The sequence below is a fragment of the Pinus tabuliformis genome, chromosome 2_2 (assembly GCF_031772625.1).
Source record: "Pinus tabuliformis cultivar Carrire ecotype Pingquan chromosome 2_2, CPIR1, whole genome shotgun sequence".
In the NCBI taxonomy this organism is placed as follows: Eukaryota; Viridiplantae; Streptophyta; class Pinopsida; order Pinales; family Pinaceae; genus Pinus; species Pinus tabuliformis.
The window spans coordinates 993,535,303-993,557,137 of NC_142300.1; the positions used below are offsets into that span (position 1 = coordinate 993,535,303).

The following is a 21,835-nucleotide window of genomic DNA, read 5'->3' on the forward strand; positions in this document are numbered from 1 at the left end:
TACTACTTTTAATATAAATTTAAAAAAAATATTAAATACTAAATCTTAGACTTTTGTGATATCTTTTACTTAACATTACAAAGTTACCATTTTTAATATAAATTTAAAAAATATTAAATACTAGATTTTAGACTTTTTATAATCTATTCTCAGATAAACATTAAATTACAACTAGAAACATCCCACTGACAAATAACCCAATAATTCATACAATATTTATAATATTAAACACCTGAAAACAAAGCCCTGCAACACAGAGTTGAACAACTCACACAATATTTATAATCTTAAACAATAGAAAACACAGACATGTGCAAGACAGAGTTGGACATTTCTGTATTATTTACGATTCACAGGCTTGGACATGTCTGTATTTTATTTACGATTTAGGATACCATGTATTTACTTAGGAAGCAATTCCATGGCATGGTGTGCGAGGGATAGAATGGGGATGCTGTGCCTGCTCAACCCCTTACTGCCCGAGAAGGCGCTATAGTATTCCCAGTCCGACGTCGTCTCCATCACTCCTTCCAAGGTCCTCTGTAAATCACTCACCAATTCTGGTTTCTGCTTTAATGCACCTTTGTCCCTCTTCAAAAGACCTATCAGGAGCTCGATGCTGTACCTCCTCACATTGGGAACCATCTTCGATGGATATGGGTGACTCTCAAAAACCATCACCAGTTTCAACAACATCAATTCTCGGAACTCATGATCGAAATCCCATTTGGTCATAAACCTTGCAGCCAATCCTATGGCTGCTTCCTGGTACTCGCATGAATGTTTCTCCCTCAATCCTATTGCCACCCGCTTATGGTTACATGAATGTTCTTCTTTCACAAATTTGACAACCTGATCACAACACATCACAAAGAAGTCAAGGAAGTTAAATTAGCGTAGATTCATTTTAAATATGAATCTAAATTAAATACGGATCTAACGGTATAACATTAATTAATTTCATGAATTTAGAGAGATCTAATTTCTAGACATCAAAATTGACAGATTTTCAACTTTAATAACAGATTACTGATTGGACGAGATGAATTTTTTTTCGGTTCATACTGCAAAGACGAAAGGCTGAGATTTGAATACAATCTTCTACCTGCTCTGCCAGTGCAGTGATTTCAGTCGGTTTAACGTAATTTGCATCTGCGTATTCAAGCAGATTTCGAAGAATTCTCGCTGCATGAATACCCTTAACGGCGTCGCTCAGCATGGAGATGAGGCTTACCAGTAAATTCGGGTGACGGTCCACCTTAATGCTCATCATTTTTTTACAGTTAGGCTCCGACTCCAGCGAAAGAAGACCCAGGGCTTCTCCTGCCGTCTTGACAAGTTTCTCCTTTTCATCATTATTATTAATTCTCTCCATGAAAAACAAAGAGCAGAGCTTACGCAGAATTCCGCCGGTACGGCCAATTCTTTCACGGCCCTTGTGTTCGTGAGAAAGATTTGTTAACGTCTCGATCGCCAGGATTCGTAGATCATCTCTTTCTGTGCACTGAAGAACGTTTCTGAGATTGCTTATGGCGAAGACAATCCTCAAGATCCTTTTCCTTAGGTCCCTTCCGGTCGAGCCTGTAGTGCTTGCCAGAGTTTTCACGATCTGCAGAGCGAGCTCTTCCACCTCAGTTGCGAAGGGGATCTTCTTATCCCTCTCGATTTCCAGTTGGAAGGCGTTGGGTTCGAATTGGAGGTCGCTGGGTTCTAAGTCTGTGAGTGAGATAATTTTAGGAATTAGCCCTCTGCTGATGTTGATTTTATGGCGGTTGGAGCGCTCTTCTGCCAGCTTTTTCACTATGGTCAGCCCCAGCGAAACAAAGCCTCCTTCATTTGAGTCGTTTGAGTACAGCAGGGTGGCTACGGATTCCATCAACCCAGTAATGGCTGTCACCCGAACGCAATGCCGCTTGTTCTCCACCAATTTGGAGATGATCTCTGCAGCCGCTTTTCGAATCTCCTTCTCGTCCACGTTCTTGAAATTCAGCATATCGATTAGCCTCTCCACCACGTCTTTCATGGTTCCTATTGCCCTCAAAGTTCTTTCTGCAAATTGCTCATTTCTCGCAAGCGCGGACAATACTCGAGCACCTGTCAGCTGCCCGTCCGCGCTTCTGGACTGAAGCAACTCTACGCTGTATGACACAAATTCCATCTTCGAAGCGTCGAAAATGTTACCTTTGACGCACCGCGAATATGTATCATACAGAAAACGTCGGACAGTGTGGAGCTCACACTCGTTGAAGTCGAAGCCATAAGCATCGTTCACCTCCGTCAACAATTTCTTTGCACTGATTTTCCAGTAGCTCTTCTCCAACAGAAACAGAAACGCTTCGGCCAGAGACAGGGCGTACAAAATTATGACAGACGATTTCAGATTCATGATATCCTTATCCCTTGAACCTACGATGGAGTTATGCCTTAGTAGCCGATAGAGAGACAAACCCACGATTGTCGAAGCGGACAACAATTGCAGGCAGTAGAGAAAACTGACCATTGACATTGAACATCTCTTCTGAGAATCATCATGACCGGAGTCTTCTTCTTCACTGTTTTCTGAGCTCCAGCATCCGAAGATCTTACTTGAGATGGAGTAGCAGGTATTATAGAATCCGCTACCTACCCGTTTAACTTCCTCGCTGAGAGTTTCCATGGATTTTAGCGTGTTCTCATGGTGCCACACCACCTCTTGGCTTCGGCTGAAGATCCGAACACCTTCTGTGAACAACATTATAGTGACGCACCAGAAGTCCACCGATTTTAAGTTTCCTGCATATCCTCCGAAGACGACGGCGGTGGCCCAGATGAAGGCCAACTTTCCGAGTCCGCTGGCTATCTTCTCCAGAGAGGCAAGCTTAAACGCAAACCAAGTTATTTTATTCTCTGGGAATGCCATTTTGTCTCTGGGCATGACATCCAGAAGTACCTGTGTTTCTGTAACAGGTACAGTCCTATGACCGGCTGTGGAATTCTCCATAATATCGCGAAACACAGGACAGGAATGTTGTCAGAGCAGGGAAAAGGAGAGAAATTCCTATTTCCACTGCTATAGGAAAGTTAATGCATCTGACATGCAAGGGGAATAGTGGGTGCATTGCATTTATATTTCTGCCAAAGTTGACTTTGGCATGTTAGCAGCAAGTCATCCACTATTCCCCTTGCATGTTAGGGTGCATTAACTTTCCTATAGTGGTGGAAATAGGAATTTCCGAAAAGGAGGGAGGAATTTGTGCTAATATTTATGCCGTAGCCTAACCGGACTGTTTTTTGCCCTCAAAATTATGGAAATTTCGGCATTATAAATTCATTATAAATTCAGGTAACAACTGTCAAATTTTGGGTATCCAGAATTATTGATGCCCTGAAAGAACAAAAAAACCACCTCAATGCCTTGCCCCTGAGTTGTAAAGAGAGAACTACTGTTATGTAAAGGCCGCGGAGAAGCACGGCAATTACAGAGCTGACGGAAAGAAATTGCAAGGCAATGGCAAAGAAATGTATGGAGAGATCCGAAAGGCAATTACATAGTTGACGGAAGGAAATTGCAAGGCAATGGCAAGGAAATGTGTGTATTGTCTTCTCCAAGAAAATGAGGGGAAAGTTCACTTTCGGAGTAGCGTGCTTCCAAGTTGAGCTCTCAATGGAGAAATTTCAACAAAGTTATTGAAAAAATACAGTTTTTTTAACCGGTTAAAGACGTCATTGTGAACTTGCTAATAATTTTAAAAAGTGTCATAGTCACCCGCATGTAATAAAATGACGAGTGTCATAGTCACTGGCATGTAATTATATATATATATGTGTTATTTCACAATCACACTTAATTTATTGTTTAGATAGTGTGATTCTGCGAAGGATCTTTGTGAGAAAAAATCCTTTAATTTGCAGTGTGGGTGTGGTGTGGGTGAAGTTTAGGGAGTAATTTATTAAGGTGAAGAATTGTCTGGACTGTTAAAAGTGATTGGAATTTTAGTAAGAATTTCAAAATTTTTTGTAGAGACAGTGTTTGAATAGTATTTTTAAAGTTGCATTCAGCACTATCAAAATGTCTTAGACACTTTAAATTTTAAAGTTTAACAATTCTAACTTAGATTTACAGAATCCTTGCCAGATTTTTTCTAAATATAATCAGAATTTTAATAATTTTCCGAACAATTCTTAGACTAAGGCGAAGTTGAGGGTGGTGTCAGGCAGCGGCTTCCATGGCAAAGGAAAGGAAGCATTCAGGAGATCTCTCGATACGGGTCATCTCTGTGTGGCGCTGTGGCGCTTCCGTGCAGCTGCTGCTCCCGACAGGTAGAAGAGGACGGGCGGCTTGGAGCGCTCTCTCTTTGCCCTCCATGTGAACGCGACAGCCAGATTCCCTTCCGCCACTTGATGAAATAGAGACCAGAAGAACATAAAGTGGTGGCGGGGTGTTTCAGCGTGTATATATTTTTTTAATGATAGAAAAGGTTAGTGGTAATAATAATAGAGTTTTGGAGTTTAATGAATTTAATATTAGAAAGGGTTAGTGATATAATAATTTAGAGCTTTGTTTAATTTTAAATTGATGAAAATTATTTTAAATATTTTGATTTAATTATAATGGGTTATAATATTTTAATATTTTATTTTTGCTTTATTTAAAAAATATATTTTAAGGTATATATTAACTTAAAACCTGAAATATTTAATTCCAATAAATATAATAATTTTAATATATTATTATATATTAACCCTAAAATGCACGTGTTAAATATAATTATTTTAATATATTATTATATATTAACCCTAAAATGCACGTGTGTATAAAAATTAAAGGATTTTTTCAACACAAAGATCCTTCACAGATTTACACTATCTAAAAAATAAATTAGATGTGATTGTGAATATATATATATATATATATGACAGTTTCACACTATCTAAAAAATAAATTAGATGTGATATTATATATATATATATAAATGTCACAGACTTACACTATCTACAAAATAAATTACATGTGATTGTATATATATGAAAAAAAAATTAAATATATTATTGTAATAATTTTAATTTTAATTTTAAATAAAATTTATTAAAACTATATTTGGAAAAAAAAAAATCTAAAATATATGGGAAAGAAAAAAAAATCTAAATTTTTTAAACTATTATGGGGCCATTCCAAACATTATTTGATAAGCTATTCATTGAAAAAACTATATATGAAAAAACTATATATAGTTTTCGTCATGGTTGTAGATATACTTGTAATATTTCTACTTATTCATTATGGTTTCAAGCATGAATAAAGATCTAGGTATTTGATAAGCTATTTATTGAAAAAATTATACATGGTTTTCATCATGCTTATAGATGTACTTGTAATATTTGTATTTACTCATTATGGTTTTAGGCATGAATAAATATGTATAGATCTTATATGCATAGATCTTTATGGGTAAGTATTTTATACAAAATATTTTATAATGTGATCTTTGTTCATTGTGGTTATGAATAATTTGTACAACATTATTAAAATATTTTATAATGTGATCTTTGTTCATTGTGATTATGAATAATTTGTACAACATTATTATGATATTTTTAAGGGATATATAATGTTTATCATGAAATGATATTTTTTAAATTATGGAATGATGTTTTAGGAGCTTCTAAAAGAATCAATCATTATTAAAATTAATGGAAACTTAATTTTTCCCATTAAAATTTGACAATTAAAAATAAATATTATACAATTTGACTACCTCACCATCTCTTTCCTTTATAGGTTCTCATGTCATGTTGTGCCTATTTCATATAAATCGAAATAAGTTGTACAAAATGCTTATTCATCATCTTTCTTCGCATCAATTCATGCATTTTATAGTTTTATGATGGTTCCAATTAATATGTACAAATTAAATAATAATAATAATAATAATAATAATAATATAAATTTACTTCTTTTAAAATGATTTTTTCTAAATTAAATTAAAATTTTATTTAAAATTATAATTTCACTTAATTAACAAAATTGTTAACTATAAAATATTATATTTATAAAATTACGTTATTTTAATTTTTTACTTCATTCTAGAATTTGAAAGAAGTATATCTTATCTCTTATTTAAACAAAAATATCTTATATATTAACTAAAAAGTAAAAGAAAATCAAACAAATTAAATTTATCCATTTATTAAGTCACATTTTAAAAAATAAATTATATTGATTTCAAAACTTAAATGAAATTTAAAATTCTAACAAAAAAACATTAAAATAAAGTTATATAAATTAATTATAATTAAAATTAAGGGTTATAATTTTAGGATTAGTTAGAATTAATTCTAATTTCATTTAATTGCAAGCATGTAAGATAAGATCCATTAGAATTTGAAATAGAATTAATTATGCCTCTTTCTTTGTTTGAAATGGTAAATGAAACGTTCTCACATTTTGTCCATTGGGGTTAGTGGTATATTGCTTTAGGTTGTCATTCAGTTGTTCCTATGTTGGAAGGAGGTAAAGACACATGAAACTTCCATGGCTCATTTATTGAGGCCCGAGGGTGCATGTTGTGTAAGTTAATAACTTAACATTATAATCAATTTCTTGTTAATCTCCTCCACCAACAAATTCTTTGAGCCAGAAATAATCCAACTAGTATATATAATATCCACTAAGGGAATGTACTACATAGGTTTGATTTTCTTTGGCTTAAGTGCTAGTATATGGGTAACGAATCTGGCAAAATTGTTGCAGACTTCACCTGACCTTATCCCTTTAAAACTTGTGCCATTCTGCTAGGGTGGATCACAATGACAATGGAACCCTAGTGGAGGGTTTATGCTTAGACCTTGCTAGTTGAAAATTTTTTGTTGCAAGATTGAAGTCCTCTACCTTGGACTTTTCTTACTTTAAGGTGACTGCTAACTTTGTTGCTACCTTCTTAGGTTCTACTGTTAGCGCTATGTTGGTTTCTAGATCTTCTTTTGTTGGAACTTGTTATATGGGAACTCCTCTTGCCATATTTGCTTCATCTTATGTCTTTTTCTCCTCTTTATTCTCTTTTACTTTAGTTCTATTGTTGCTTCTTTATTAGGCTTTACTTAGTCTTATATAGTTCATTCCTCAAACCTTGGTTTTCTACTCTTACCTTTCCAAGGTATCTGTTGTTACTTTCATGGTTCTTTATCAAACTCTAATTTCTTTGGTACCTTCTTGTGCTTTCCTTGGAAATGCCTTTAGTTTCCTATTCCATGATGCCTTTTGTTGGGAAAGTGTCATTTTTACCCACTTTCTATTCCATTCTTAGTATCACTATTTTGCCTTACTATCTTAGTAGTGTTATTTTTCTTGTCATCTCCTTCTTTAACTTCCACTGTAATCTTAAATTGGTTTTTGGCTTTCTTCCAATGATATCCTTGGTTGGTCGATTCTTTGTCCATACCAATCTAAACAACTTCTATTGATTGTTACTTATTGTGAAATTATGATGGTAGTGGACTCCTTTGCTTCTGTTGTCTTGTTTTTATGAATTTGGTGCATGTTTTCTTCATGTTGTTCAACTACTTTGGTTATCCTTTATTTGGATTGCCCTTGTCATATGCTTTAATGGTTATTGTTGGTTCCTACTACCAGCTTCCCTTGTCTTTTCCTGTGCTAGGAGCACCCTTATCGGGTTCTTTTCTATTGTTGACGATTGTGTTACTTCTATTTGGCTAATTGGAATTGTTCTATTGTTGACAATTGTGTTACTTCTATTTGGCTAATTGGAATTGCAACCATATATAGAATTGACAATTGTTATTGAAATACATTTGTCTTTTGGGCTAGTGCTGAATTTCTCCGTTGACCTTTATGCTTTTGCATAGGAACAAAATGAGTGTAGTGATCAACATTTTGAATAATCTAGTACAAAAATATTATTCGTCTTTGTTAGGTTTTTTTATTTGTCTTTGTTCTTGCTCTCTTTCATGATGTTGTTTTATGTAAGCATTGAGATTAGTACATTGGGAGTACACACTTTGTTCTTGTACTCTTAAATTTTTGCAAGTATCGATTCCTTGTACATGTGATAACCACTACCTCATTGTAGAAGGATGCTACACTTAACCATAAGCTTCTTGTTGCACTTCATATTTTTGCAACAAAGGCTATCCTTGAGCTAAGGCTATGAATTGACCATAGGGGACTCGTTGGCGAAGCAATATCATACTACGTGGGTTCATATGGGGGGATATATATTCAGTAAAAAATGACATAAATATTGAGCATATAATAGGGGGTAAAGGGTTTTTATTAGCAAGTATAAAAAATGGAGCTTAAAGTTAATGAAAAATATAAAGGGGGATAAAAAATGTTAATGAAAAAATGGATACCTACAATATCTAGTGAAACTAGGGGTTCTTTAAATTTGGAAGATGTATTGGGTACATATTGGTAGGGGGTTAGATAATGTTAATTTTAGGGGTATTTTCCAATATGTAGTCAAATTAAGGGTATTATTTAGTATGCCACAAACACACATGCTATGCCATAGATTCATTGAATGAAGCCCCCATGGAATTGACAAGGATGTATTTACTCATGGATAGATTTGGAACTCTTCACACAACTTTGACATTGACACTCTTCACTTTTTTCCCTTGGAATTTCTTGATGATGTTGAATCCATTTACGTATTGAAAAATGCGTTTCAAATAAATGTATTGAAAAATGCATTTCAAATAACACATAATTGGGATCTTGAAAGAAAATAACTCTTTGAATTATAGAAATAAAATGCCCAAAAAATCTAAAAAGCATAATAGTTAGTCAATTCCTTATGAATGCATTTCTAGAATAAAAAAAGATGAACTTTCATTGATTATGTTTTTATATGAAAAATATTAAGCAAGCTAAAATTAAATATTAATTAAATATTAAAATTCATGTCAAGGGTAGTTTAAAAATAAAATGGTAATAAATCCTTGATGGCCGGGGGGACTGTCAAATTTAACCCCTGACCTAGCCCACCACAACTTCCTCAAAAGCTCGATTTTCATCTCCAAAAAGAGTACCCATCGTACTAATATGATTGATTTCGCTATGGATTTTTTTTCAAAAAAGCACATTGTTGTGTTAATCTGGATTTAACTTTCAAGAATGTTATCGAAAAATTTATGGCACTTACCTTTCAACTCTTTGGCCCGACCCCACCACTTCCTGGTCAAAAGGTCAGTTGTCATCTCCAACCAGGTTTCTTTATGAGAGTCCCTGTCGTAATAAGGAGAATCGATGTAACATACACCAAAGTTTTACAGTAAAAAAATAATAATCATATAAAATTACCTTGCATAAAATCGAACATATTACATATGACATAAGAGCGACATATATTTTCAACATAAAATAAAAATCACACTATACATCTGGTCATCACTTTGTTATATTGACTCATGCCAAATCATTTCCTGTTGATTGAAGGTTATGTTATAATAAATTTTACATTTCTAACAGTTTCCCATGCGCCACATAGTAAACCTTGGTTATTATTTTTTTTATGTCATTAATGACATCTCCTTCCGAACCCTTGAGAAGGTATACCAACGTGCGCCAAATGGCAACACATTCATAGCTTAGGGATGGGTGCAAGATCAACAGCCTGGAACACTTAAGGTTACACTGATGGTCAAGATTGGAGGAGATGGTTACAGGGTAAGCAATCTCCCTCACTGGCATTGCAATTGGTCATTCGCGCCCTCCTCTCCGTCGCACCTGACTCTTCCACCCAGAGAATCCTGCAAGAGAACTGCTCTTCTCTTGTTCTAGTTTCGTTTGACGGGTATGGAGCGTTTTCTTTCTGTTGAAATTTCTCTTGTTCAAACTTATATGTGCACCTCTTGCTGATCTTACTCTTTAATTTATTTAGTGTGCAACTAGGATACACTGAAGTTCTATACTTCGGTACCCAGGTCTCTATTAGTTCCTTTTTTGTCGAAGGTATGACTCCACATCATGGACACCTTTCTTCCTTTATTTAGGGTTAAATAATAATTTAACTAGTGTAATATCCCTATTCGTTGCAGGTCCACCATGAAAGGTTGTTGTAGTACATTCTTTAAGTAAAGCTTTTATCGATTGCCCCATCTTAATCTCCACTTCTCGTTTTCTTTCCATTATTTGTTTCCAATTTGTTAACCCGATTTCTTGCTTCCACATAGGTAATGTTGTCGGGAAGGGTTGTTACTTTGTCACCAAAGAGTTCAATGTTGGTCTTAAAGGTTCTTTCTCTGAAAACTAACTTCCATTTTCTCAATAGAAAGGGGATAAAAAATGAACCTCAAAGTTAATGAAAAAATTGATACTTGCAATATCTAATGAAACTAGGGGTTTTTTAAATTGGGAAGATGTATTGGGTACATATTGGTAGGGGGTTATATAATGTTAATTTTAGAGTTATTTTCCAATATGTAGTCAAATTAAGGGTATTGTTTAGTATGCTATGAACGCACATTCTATGCTAGAGGTCCACTGAGTGAAGCCCCCGTGGAATTAACAAGGATGAATTTACTCATGGCTAGCTTTGACAGTCTTCACACAACTTTGACATTGGCACTCTTCACTTTTTTCCCTTGGAATTTCTCGATGATGCTGAATCCATTTACGTAATGAAAAATTCGTTTCAAATAAATGTATTTAAAAATTCATTTCAAATAACACATAATTGGGATCTTGAAAGAGAATAACTTGTTGAATTATAGAAATAAAATGCCCAGAAAAGCCAAAATGTATAATAGTTAGTCAATTCCTTATGAATGCATTTCTAGAATAAAAAATGAAGAGTTTTCGTTGATTATGTTTTTAAATTAAAAATACTACGCAAGATAAAACTAAATATTAAAAGACATGTGAAGGGTAGTTTAAAAATAAAACTCTCATAAAAATAAATCCTTGATGGGTAGGGGGGCCTGTCAAATTTAACCCCTGGCCTAGCCCACCACAACTTGCTCGAAAGGTCACTTGTCATCTCAAACTGGAGTACCGGTCGCATTGATATGGTTGATTTCACTATGGTTTTTTTTTCAAAAAAGCACATCATTGTTTAAAATTTGGTTTTAAATTTCAAGAAAGTTATCAAAAAATTTATGAAGCTTACCTTTGAAATCTTTGGCCCGACCCCACCACTTCTTGGTCAAAAGGTCGATTTTCATCTCCAATAGGGTTTCTTTATGAGATTCCATGTCGTAATAAGGAGAATCGATGTAACATACACCCAAATTTTACAGTAAAAAAAAAATCATATAAAATTACCTCGCATAAAATTGAACATATTACATATGACATAAGAGCGGTATATATTTTCAACATAAAATAAAAATCGCACTATACATCTAGTTATCACTTTGTTATATTTACTCATACCAAATCATTTCCTGTTGGTTGAAGGTTATGATATGATAACATTTACATTTGAATGATTGCCCATGCACCACATAGTAAACCTTGGTTATTATTTTTTTATGTCATTAATCACATCTCCTTCCGAACCCTCGAGAAGGTATGCCAACATGCGCCAAATGGCAATGCATCCATAGATTTGGGATGAGAGAACCAAGCACTTGCCAAAAGACCAAGTACAGAGGAAAGCTTGGTGAGGTAAGTTGCAACAAGGAGGACTTGTTGTTGCAGAGGCTTTAGCACAGCTCATAGTGAGTGTGAGGAACTCATACAAGATAGAGAAGAAGATGGCTACTGATAGTCATAGCAGAGGTTTTGAGGAAGACCACAGTAGAAGAAAGATGAAGAAAGAGGTTGCCAAGGCAAATGGCAAGAAGATGGGTCAAAAAGAGTTTGACAGAGAGAAAGCTGAGATAGGTTTCCAGATGGAAGTATTGATGGAGATGCTGCAGAGAAATGATGAAGGCCAGAAGCATGGTTGGACCATGAGAAGAAGAGTGAAGTGGCAGAAGCTACAAGAGAAAAGAGATCAACAGGTGAGTTTAGAGCTGGCAGAAGAGTTGAGAAAGATTGAGCAAATGATTGTTCAATTGGAATCAGAAAAGCTCAGAGAAGCTGAGTTGGAAATGGAAGTGTCCATTTGTGAACCAGAAGAGGGTAAAATTCTGGGAGAAGGAAAAGTCTGCACTGAAGAGACAGATGAAGAGTGGAGATCAGGTGAAGATCTCATGGACTATTGTGATAGTTCCAGATAGCCTGAGGAGATGCTGACAGGAGATGAAGTTGAACCTGAGAAACTGAATCATGTAGAAGATTCAGAGCAGCAAAGAAGTTTGATAACTATAGAAGTAAGAGAGACCACCAGGTCTTGTGATTTTGAAATTAATGATTTGTGGATGATTGCAGGTACATCACAGGAGGATGAACAAACTTTAGAGTTTGTCAGAGAGAAGGAGCAGAATCAGAAATCTGTTCAGATCAAGACTAAGATGGCAAGATCTTAGAGTCTGAAGGAGACAGAAGAGTCACCTGGGAGTAGGCAGCAAAATGTTAAAGCTGTCATAGAGGAGGAAGAACATATACTGAAGGATGTTAGAAGAGGTGGAACACACGAAGAAGGACAATTTTCTGATATTGTCATAAAGAAGGAAGAAGATGGGCAAAATTTAAATTCTGTTCTAAAAGAAGAAGTAGAGAAGGATATCAGGAAATCAAGTAAGGGACTTGATGAGATTGAGGAGAAGACCATCGAAGTGTTTTTAAGTCATGTAGAAGACTTAAAACAACAGGAGAATTTGATGATTGAATCATCAAATGAGATCATGAAATCTCATGGGTTTAAAATTGACAAAATGTGTGTGAATGCAGGTATTGCAGAAGACAAACCATCCTATGGAATTGTCTTGAATGAAGCTGAAAGTTTCCAAGCCAAGTATGATGATGACTGTCTTTCGAATGAAGAAATAGTGTCACCAGTAAGTTATGCTTGTAACAAAGAAGAAGATAGTGAGGATTGTGTAAAGCTTTTGGGAGAGCTTCCAAGTGAAATGATAAGGTTGTGGAAAGAGTTAATTCTTTTGGAGAGAAGGCTAGAAAGCTAGAAAGCAAGCATTCAGGTTGTAAAATTAGGACTGAATGAGGATGGAGAATTTTTCCATGATGGGAAAAGACAGAGATTGTTTGAAGATGAGATGGAGGTTCTTAAAGAACAAGAGGGTAAGGATGAAAGGGAGGTAGTAAGAACCAAACAATATCAAAGAAGAGTTAGCCAACAACAGGCTAGGGAAGAAGAAGTTCACTACTATGAACAAAAGCAGTAAGACATCATTGGAGCAGATGATGTGAGAGAGAGACCAGCTGACAGTCTCGTGAATTTTGCTGAGAATTCAAAACAACATACTAATGTGCTGATAAAGGAGGAGAGAACATAGCAGCAAGATGAATTGTTTCCAAGGAGAGAAGAGGCACCAAGGCCTTATGTTTTGTGCTTTAATAGTTGGTTTGTGAATGCAGATTTTGTTATAGATGTTGAGGAAGATTTGATTGAAGAAGAAGAAGCCACAGAAGAGAGAAGCATGAAGATGCGGGAGATGGAAGAAAGCAACAATAATCTGAAGACCAGAGAAAGAGAAGATGTGTACCAGACCAAAGATGTGCTGGACTTGGAGATAGAAGAATTGTGGCAGTTAATGATGAAGCAACTCAGATGGAGGAAGCTGATGATAGAAGGAGTGATCAATCAGAAGGTGAAGCTGATTGAGAAGGGAAGAAAAGAAAGGAGAATGAGACAGAAGATAGCAGACATGCAGCAACAACAAAGGAGCAAAGCATTTGGACTTCTACAAACTAAAGTTTGGGACCCTGGAGGTTTCCTATTACCTTATGAGAACACATGATCAGGAGATCATGAATGTTTTCAAGCTTGGGAGTCTGATGCAGGAGCATTCACCCTAAGTAAATCATTGTATATTAGTAGGCATAGGGGGTCTTGTGTTTTAGGGAAGTTGGTTTCCCAAGTATTGAGTTAATGTAAATATTTAGGCCTTCGAGTGATTTTCAATGAGAATAGGAATTAATTAGACATATTTGTAAATGTTCTTGAATATAGGAGAACATGAGAGGATTAGGATTAGTTAGCAATTAGTTTGAAGAACAGTTCCTCAACTGTAAAGGAACTGCTGATAATGTATTGAAAAGAAAAGAAGAGGGAAGTTGAATAAGGAAGTTAGCCAGTTAGCTAGCCAGCCAGCCAGAGGAGAGTGTGTTTGTAAGCCTTCAGGCAAGATAGGGAGAGAGGCCACTGATATTGAAGAACAGGCCTGTGTAGAGACAGAGAAGTCTCGGTTGTAATCAGTTATTCATAATTTTATATATTTATAGAGGTTCATTTGGGAACTGTGTAAATGTGTGGAATAAGTGTGAATGATTGATTTATGCGTGAACTCGTAGGTTATGTAACAGAGCATTGCAGGCAGAGTTCTGAAGAATACGCAGAGGAGAGAACGATTCAGAGGAATCGTAAGGGATCATTGAATCCACTTGAATGATCAGAGTGAAGCTCTGAAGAGGAAGTGATTTAAGAATCATAGAAGTCAAGCTCAGGAGGGAGTTGCAGCTGAGTAGCGAAGGTGGAAGACTTCGAACCATCGAAGAACCAGAACCACAGAGAAACACTGAAAACAACGGAAAAACTAAGTAAAACGGAGTCGGGATTGGAATCTGAAACTGAAATTTTATAGACGGAAGTCTAAACCCTTGTCGGGTCTGGGCGATTGATCGGAGCGAAAGAACAGTGCGATGGTAGGCCGATACGCCGAAGAGCGATATGGCGATATCACTGATATGCGATGATCGACGATCGGAGGAATCAGAGGTCGGGCAATCGAAGCAGTGGAAGAGTTGATATGGAGGAGCAGACACAATGATTTGATGAATGCGGGCATATAGTTTTTGAAATCCGAATTAAGGTTTCAGAGCGGAGTTTTAATGTAATCCCTTTGTATTCTATTAAGTGCTTGGCCGAGTCTTTTAAGGCATATCAGAGTCGGAAGGTGGTGAGGCATATATGCATATATGACCTGGGAAGAAGCCGATAGCCGATTGCGATAACGTTAACCTCAGAAAACATGTAGAGATCGTACGAAAGGCGGAAAGGTATGTTTTGTGCATGGTTTTCCTTTATAAATGGTGTATGAAGGAAAAAAGCATCGATGGTGTATTTCATGTGATAACCATATGTAACCGATGCATTAAAGTGAAGGGTTATATATATAAGGTTTGGTAAAGGTTTAGAAGGGTTTTAAAGTCCCGATAGAAAGGACTTAATGTAAGGCTTCGATAAGGTCTTATGTGAAGGTTTAAGCGGGGTGATTGAGTTCCGTAATATAGGAACTAATAAAGAGGGCCTTAACCATTTTTTGGTAGAAGATTTGACTCCCGAGAGAGTTAAATACTTGGGACGAATGTGTTTACGCATATATAAGCATACTGTGGGTGTAAGTAGGAGTAACCCTGCATTAACATCATGCATGTAGGTATTTAATAAGGGGGTTTACCAATATCATGGATCCTTCCACCACAATTCAATCTTCAAAGTTAATATACCATTAGGTATGCATTATATAGATATGTAAAGTTCAATATGAAAAGTTTCACATCTGATGCAGGTAGATTAGCAATTTTTTTTTGGTTGCGAATGTCTTGCATATGCAGTTTTTTAAAATGTGCCATTTAGTGAATTGTTTATTTGATCCATGTTTTCTCTATATTGCTTATTTTATTCATTAATTTCAAACACCTATAGGTATGTTTTACAAGGTGGTGAACAAGAAAAAATAAAGTAGCTTGCTAAGGATGGGGACATCTACAACAAGCTTGTGCATTCTTTAGCTCTAGAAATATTTGGACACGAGGATGTAAAAAAATCCCTGCTTTTGCTTCTTGTTCATGCCCCAACTAGAAAATGCAAGGATGGAATGAAGGTATAATTATTTTACTGAAGAGTTCTTACAAAGAAACTTGATTACCCCGTTGTTGACTATCTGAGCAAAATGCCTTGCTATTCTTGCTTATCTGGTCTTTTGAGTTTGTCTACAAAGGAAAATTTATATGTATTGCTCACATTTCTATTTTACTTGCAAATAAGAGGTGATTTGCATGTCTGTTAGATGGGAGATCCCAGAGTTGCAAAAATTCAGTCATTGAAACACATGATTAGTGTGGAACCTCGAGGAGCTTACACCACAGGTTGAGGAAGCAGTGGTGTGGATCTGACAGCTATTTTTCAAAGGGATCCGGTCACCCAACAAGATGGTCCTTGAAGTTGAGGCCCTGTTATGTTTATGAGCTTTATTCTTTCCAATGTTTAAGTTGTTGGTTTCTTTGGAGTTGGAAATTGTTTTATTTTAGATTGAATGCATTAGAGGTTTCACCAACATATATTTTTCGGCACCTTCAGAGCAGTGACAAAAATAATGGATCTTGTATGTGATGAATCATGTGCTATGGATGAGACAAATCGTACTGTTATTCATGAAGTGATGGAGTAGCAGTCTGTCAACATTGCAAAGGAGGGCATAACAACCTCTCTAAATGCATAAACGGTTGTTCTAGCTGCCACTACTACTATTATCATTCATTTTGAAGGTAGATTCATATCAAGTCCTACCATGAATATGAGTTTGTGAATTTCATGAATTCTAGAGATAGATCTCATGGAATTGCATTAACCTAGTGGGACGCACGGAAGGTGTCTTGTATAGAAGAAAAGGCTTTTATTTTATCAATGTTTTTTATAGAAGAGATATGTAATTGGAATGTTGTGCTTATTGGGGGATTCATCCATATCTTCTTTTTCTAAAACTAAGAATTTTTAGTGTCCTTTCTTTCGATTTTTCCTTGTTAAAGTTGTTATGTGCTCTTTAGTTCTAGACCTTTGATCTAAAGTATGAGGTACATTTTCATTTTTGGGGTTGTAAACCATTAGGATACATTAAAGGATGGAGAAATTTGAAACCTATTTAAACTCATATATTGACTTGTACAAAGATCCTAGTGCCCTTAATTTTTCTCCTATTTAGGAACTCGAATTCGTAAAACATGATTAACATTAGGGGAATTTTGAGGTCTAAAATGGGACTCGTAAGAAAAGTGTACAAAAATAAAATTTATAAGAACCAATAAGATTCAAGATGATTCAAAATGATGATGTCAACCATGGGGGATGATTCACCATTTTTAGAGTAAAAAAGTAAAAATATTAAAAAATAATAAAATAATAAAACTACTTTTTCAACTCGTATTTTCAACTTATCTCCCTAAGGTTTTACTCAAATTATGAGTGGGAGTACTCATTGGATGAAAAATTTAATTCCTCATCTAAGGAGTACCCATTTTTCATACTTTTGATGGACCTTGCTACACGAACAATGAGAAATACATAAAAAAACGTGATTGCAATCACATTTTTCATGTATTTCTCATTTTTCTATAGTAGGGTCTATCGAAAGTATGCAACATGGGTACTCCTTAGATGAGTAACCAAATTTTGCATTCAATGAGTTTTTTCACTCGAAATTTGAGTACATCCATAGCGAGATAAGTTGAAAAATGATTTTTTTTTTTTTTTTTTTCCATCTAAAATTTGATAATTTAATCTAATCTTATTTTATTATTTCCACTATTATTTTATAATTTTTGTAGGAGGTCCATTTTAGACCTCAAATTCCCCTAATGATCTATTTTTACCGTGATTTTGTTTCCTTACTCTAAGATAGTTTTTGTTTTACATTACTTGTTTTCAAGTAGTAGTTTTTTATTTAAGCTTTAACCATATATAGTGTTCTCAACTTTATTTTCATGCTTCTATTTCCATATCTAATTAACAGTTCCTTATATACTCTTCACTTGAAAGGAGACTATGGCTCATGTTTTCTCTCTTGTATTTTAGTGTACATTGTATCCTACTTTTGTGATGGAACTTTAATTTTGAGTTTTGTTTTATACTATTTTGTTCATTATCATAGGGGTCGATATGATCTACGAAGAAAACTTGAAGAGAATGTCAAACTTCCTTCAGCATTTCTTTCTTCTTTTGACTTGTTGTGGATGATACTTGATAAAGTCAATATGGATAGTCATCTAGAAATGACAAGACACATGTGATACATGCATGAAAAGTGTAAGCCATCAACGTTAGGCTGTACTCCTCTCGAGTCTTCCATCCTCAGGTGGGTTGTTGTCACCTCTTCTTTATATATTGATGCTCAAACTGTTGTACTCTAATGCTGAGTAGTTTTTAATCTTATGATGGTTAATATTTTCTAGGGCTTATATAGCAGTGACAAGAAGGGTATCACCTTATGTGCCTAAATACCTTATCAAATATATTTCCAATGCTTATTCTTCCATGAGACAAGAAAAAGAACAAAGTGATGCACCACATTCTTACACCACTACTAGAACACTTCTAAGCATTTTTTGCATCTCAATGGTAATTTATCTATTCCTTTGTGCAATTACCTAGTGTTATGTGTGAGTTCTAGGAGAAGTGACTTTTCAAGTTCTCATATTTTCAACACTAGAGTGGAGTTGTGACTAAGAAACAACATTAATCCAAATTTGGCCTTTTAATCTCAGAAACCCGTTTATTGTCAAAAGCTTATGTTTGTTTATTTTTCCTGGATTTATTGTTCACAAGCCCTAAGTTGACTTAGATTCTTAGAAATAGTGGTTCAAAGTGATGTAGATGAAGCCCTTAGGCTTATGCAAATGTCAAATTTCTCCTTATATGTTGACAAAAGAAGTAAAATTGGTATGAATGCCATATCTGACATCTATTCAATCATAAGGGATGAAGCTTCAAGAATGAATACTATGGATGTCTGCTATGTTAATGCCCTGAACTAGATTTCTCAAAAGGTACTCTCCATAGACTGTATAAAGCATGACAAATATCATTAATTCAAATTTCCTAATCAAGGTTGGTTTAAATGTATCTAATTGGGTCTCTTGCATGCAGACTTACACTGAAGCTCAACTAAAGGAGTGATGGGAAGAGTATGCAACATTGAACGTGTGGAAAATTGATCCCAATACATTTGATACGCATTTTATTTATCCCTAAAATGTCCAAAAAGTTAATAATGTATCATATAGACGTAAAGTAAATATCCTCATTGTTCAACTCTTTCAAAGAGAGTTTTGTTTTTTAGATTCCCTTTAACAGATATGAAACTAAAGGATGATTTTCCTCTTGGACAAATCATGAGGTTAGACATGTCAATAATTATATTCTGAATAGTGATTGCATGTGGACTTGCATGAAAAAGACACTGGGACAATAGCCAAAAGTTTTCTTATGAAGTGTCATTATATGTACTTATGTAAAAAATATGTGTTTCTAGATAAACTCTATATAGTTTCTATTGTACACGGTTTCCTATGTTTCTTGCTTTTATGCTTAACCTTCAACTATTTTTTAAGCTTTAATTTAAAGAAAATTGGTGACCAGTTCTCATCAATCACAGAAAAGCTCCATATGAAATTTAAGTTTGCAACAAAGCATGGAACTAGGTAGATAGGAAAGGTTGAAATAAGGAAAGGTATGCTCTGAATTATTTTTAGCTGCAACAATCTTATTGTTAGGTGGAAAGATTTGAAAAATTATCCCTTGTATCTAAAAATTGATGTGATTTCTTCATTTATTGAAAATGGTAAAGGAGGAACAAAATTGTTACTAACATAGCTTCTTGAACAGTGGCATATTCTAAACTATGAACATATTTTCATGGGCATGTCACATGAAAAGATTAGGAATGAAGTTACTGTTTTGTTAATATAGGTAGGCACCCTATGTAGTTTTACTTTTTCTATTAAGTCAAATGTTGGGAAGTTATGCAGAGATGCAACATGAAAATTTTGCAAGGAAACAAGTCGAACTTTGAGAATCCTTACACTAGCCATAGCTTTTACTGTCTCAGAAATTCAATATTAACTAAATTTAATCTTCAAGGACAGGAGAAGTTGAAATTGAGTCTATTTGTAGTGTTTAATGAACAAAAACTAGTTTTCTAGTCATAGTAACATATGGTTTTCTGATGTTCTTAGGGAGGGGCTGCATCCTTTAAGGCAACTGCTGAAATGACGCATGGAAGCCATACTCTCATTGATTATATTTATTGATGTAAATAGTGTAATAATGGTTAGGTATGTTTCCAATTCAATATTGATGAGGTCAGTTGATATGCTCAAAGTGTAAACGCTTTTGCATCTAAAGCTTTCATGGAGGGTATGATAATTACTTTGTTAATTTGTGTTTTTTGTAAATTTTCCACCAGCAATCTATACTCAGCTCAGGGCCTCTTTCTCATGGTACTGTACAATTGGATTTTGTCTTGATGCATTTTTCCATTGGATTGTGTCTCTTTCTCATTATTATTTTTGTCCTCAACATTAGTTTTTATGCAAAAATCCAATAGTTGAGGACAATTTTGTTTGCCTCAGGTTACTTTGTTTATTATGTTAATCTTTCCATGGTTATTTGACTCTAAAATGAGTAAAACAAGTGTTCATAAATTTGGATTCTCTTCTCTGTAAAATGCTAGTTCATTTTTGTCATTTATATCACAACCAATGTAAATAATATTGCAACAACAACTCTTGAGGCACTCAATCTTTCTTCAAATGCACTATCTCTTCATGTTGCTCAACATTTTGTTGGATAGTTTTGAGATCACCATATTTAGTGATCTTGGCACTATCCAACAAAAGGTTGAGAAACATGAAGAGTTAATGCATTTGAGGAAAGACTGAGCCTCAAGAGTTGTTGTTGCAATCTTATTTACATTTCCTATGATACAAATGACAAAAATGAATTAGTATTTTACAAAGAAGAGAATCCAAATTTATGTAGAAAATCATGTAGATTCACAAACTCATGCAATGTACTAAAGCACAGGATAAGAATCTACTTTTACTTTCAACTAGAAAAGGCCAATAGATCAGTGGAAAGCAATATGAACAAGAAGAAGATAAATCAATGGCACATAACACAAGATCTATATAGGGAAAACCATTGCTCAAAATCCAACTATCTGTACTGCATATATCAGATATATGAGTGAAGATACAAAGCTTGTTCTCACTAGAACAATTTCACAGAAGTATGCTCAACTCTCTCAGCTCACAAGATAGCTCTTGGCCAACATAACCAATTTTGCAGCTCTCCAAGCCCCTAATCTCTTGCATAATTCCTAGGATGAATAGCGTGTATTTAAAGGGAATCCATGCTTCCAAAACTGCGCAATCCAAACATAGGATCAATCTCTGATGCATGCATGATATTTACACTCTAGTAAATAATACAACATATAGTGTAATGTCCCTGAACTATAGTCTCCGCTGGGTATTTCTCATAATCGACATGCATGAGTTTCTGATGAGGGAATCTTCAGTTAACTAGAGTGACACTTGTGGATTCACTAGTGCACCAATTGACTGATAACTCTCTATTAGTTCCTCAAATATTTTAGAACTAATTTAACTAAACTTAACTCAGTAAACTGAGTAATCTAATTTCTAGCTCAATTTAAATTCATATTGGATCCCTAAAACTTAGGGAGAACATATACATGAATTCAAAAAGGCTTCCAACTCAAAATTCCTAAGCTAATTAGGTTAATTAAACTTAATTAACTATTTACAAGTTCCTATGGGAATAAAATTCGATTTTAATTCTCAGTTTAATTCAAGGTCAAATTAAATTGGAATTTCTTATTTCCATTTCTCAACACTCCCTCTCAACAAGAAAGGGCTTTTCAGCTACCCCGATCCTATCTCTGTGAAAATCGAATTTACATCTTGAAAATACCTTTGTCAAAATGTCAACATCTTGCTCCTCCATGGGAATTTACTCTAGCAACATAA

General features: G+C 34.9%; 1 protein-coding gene and 1 pseudogene across 1 annotated transcript; one reads left to right on the forward strand and one right to left on the reverse strand.

The window, feature by feature from the left end:
• Positions 1 to 263: 263 nt before the first annotated feature.
• Positions 264 to 3,040, reverse strand: LOC149196670 (uncharacterized). Its single transcript, XM_089403774.1, has 2 exons — positions 1,106 to 3,040; positions 264 to 852 (listed from the first exon to the last, which is right to left on the reverse strand). The coding sequence occupies exons 1-2, from the start codon at positions 2,978 to 2,980 to the stop codon at positions 403 to 405; spliced, it is 2,325 nt and encodes a 774-aa protein (XP_089259900.1). The 5' UTR covers positions 2,981 to 3,040; the 3' UTR covers positions 264 to 402.
• Positions 3,041 to 11,787: 8,747 nt separating this feature from the next.
• Positions 11,788 to 19,034, forward strand: LOC149196671 (DNA replication licensing factor MCM7-like; annotated as a pseudogene).
• The last annotated feature ends 2,801 nt before the right edge of the window (positions 19,035 to 21,835 follow it).

What these genes read in the sequence shown, in the direction of transcription:
- LOC149196670 (XM_089403774.1), bottom strand. Translation starts at nt 2,980, where the DNA reads ATGGAGAATTCCACAGCCGGTCATAGGACTGTACCTGTTACAGAAACA. An exon ending in TCACTGCACTGGCAGAGCAG is followed by an intron (nt 853 to 1,105) that starts GTAGAAGATTGT and finishes TGTTGTGATCAG; the next exon opens with GTTGTCAAATTTGTGAAAGA.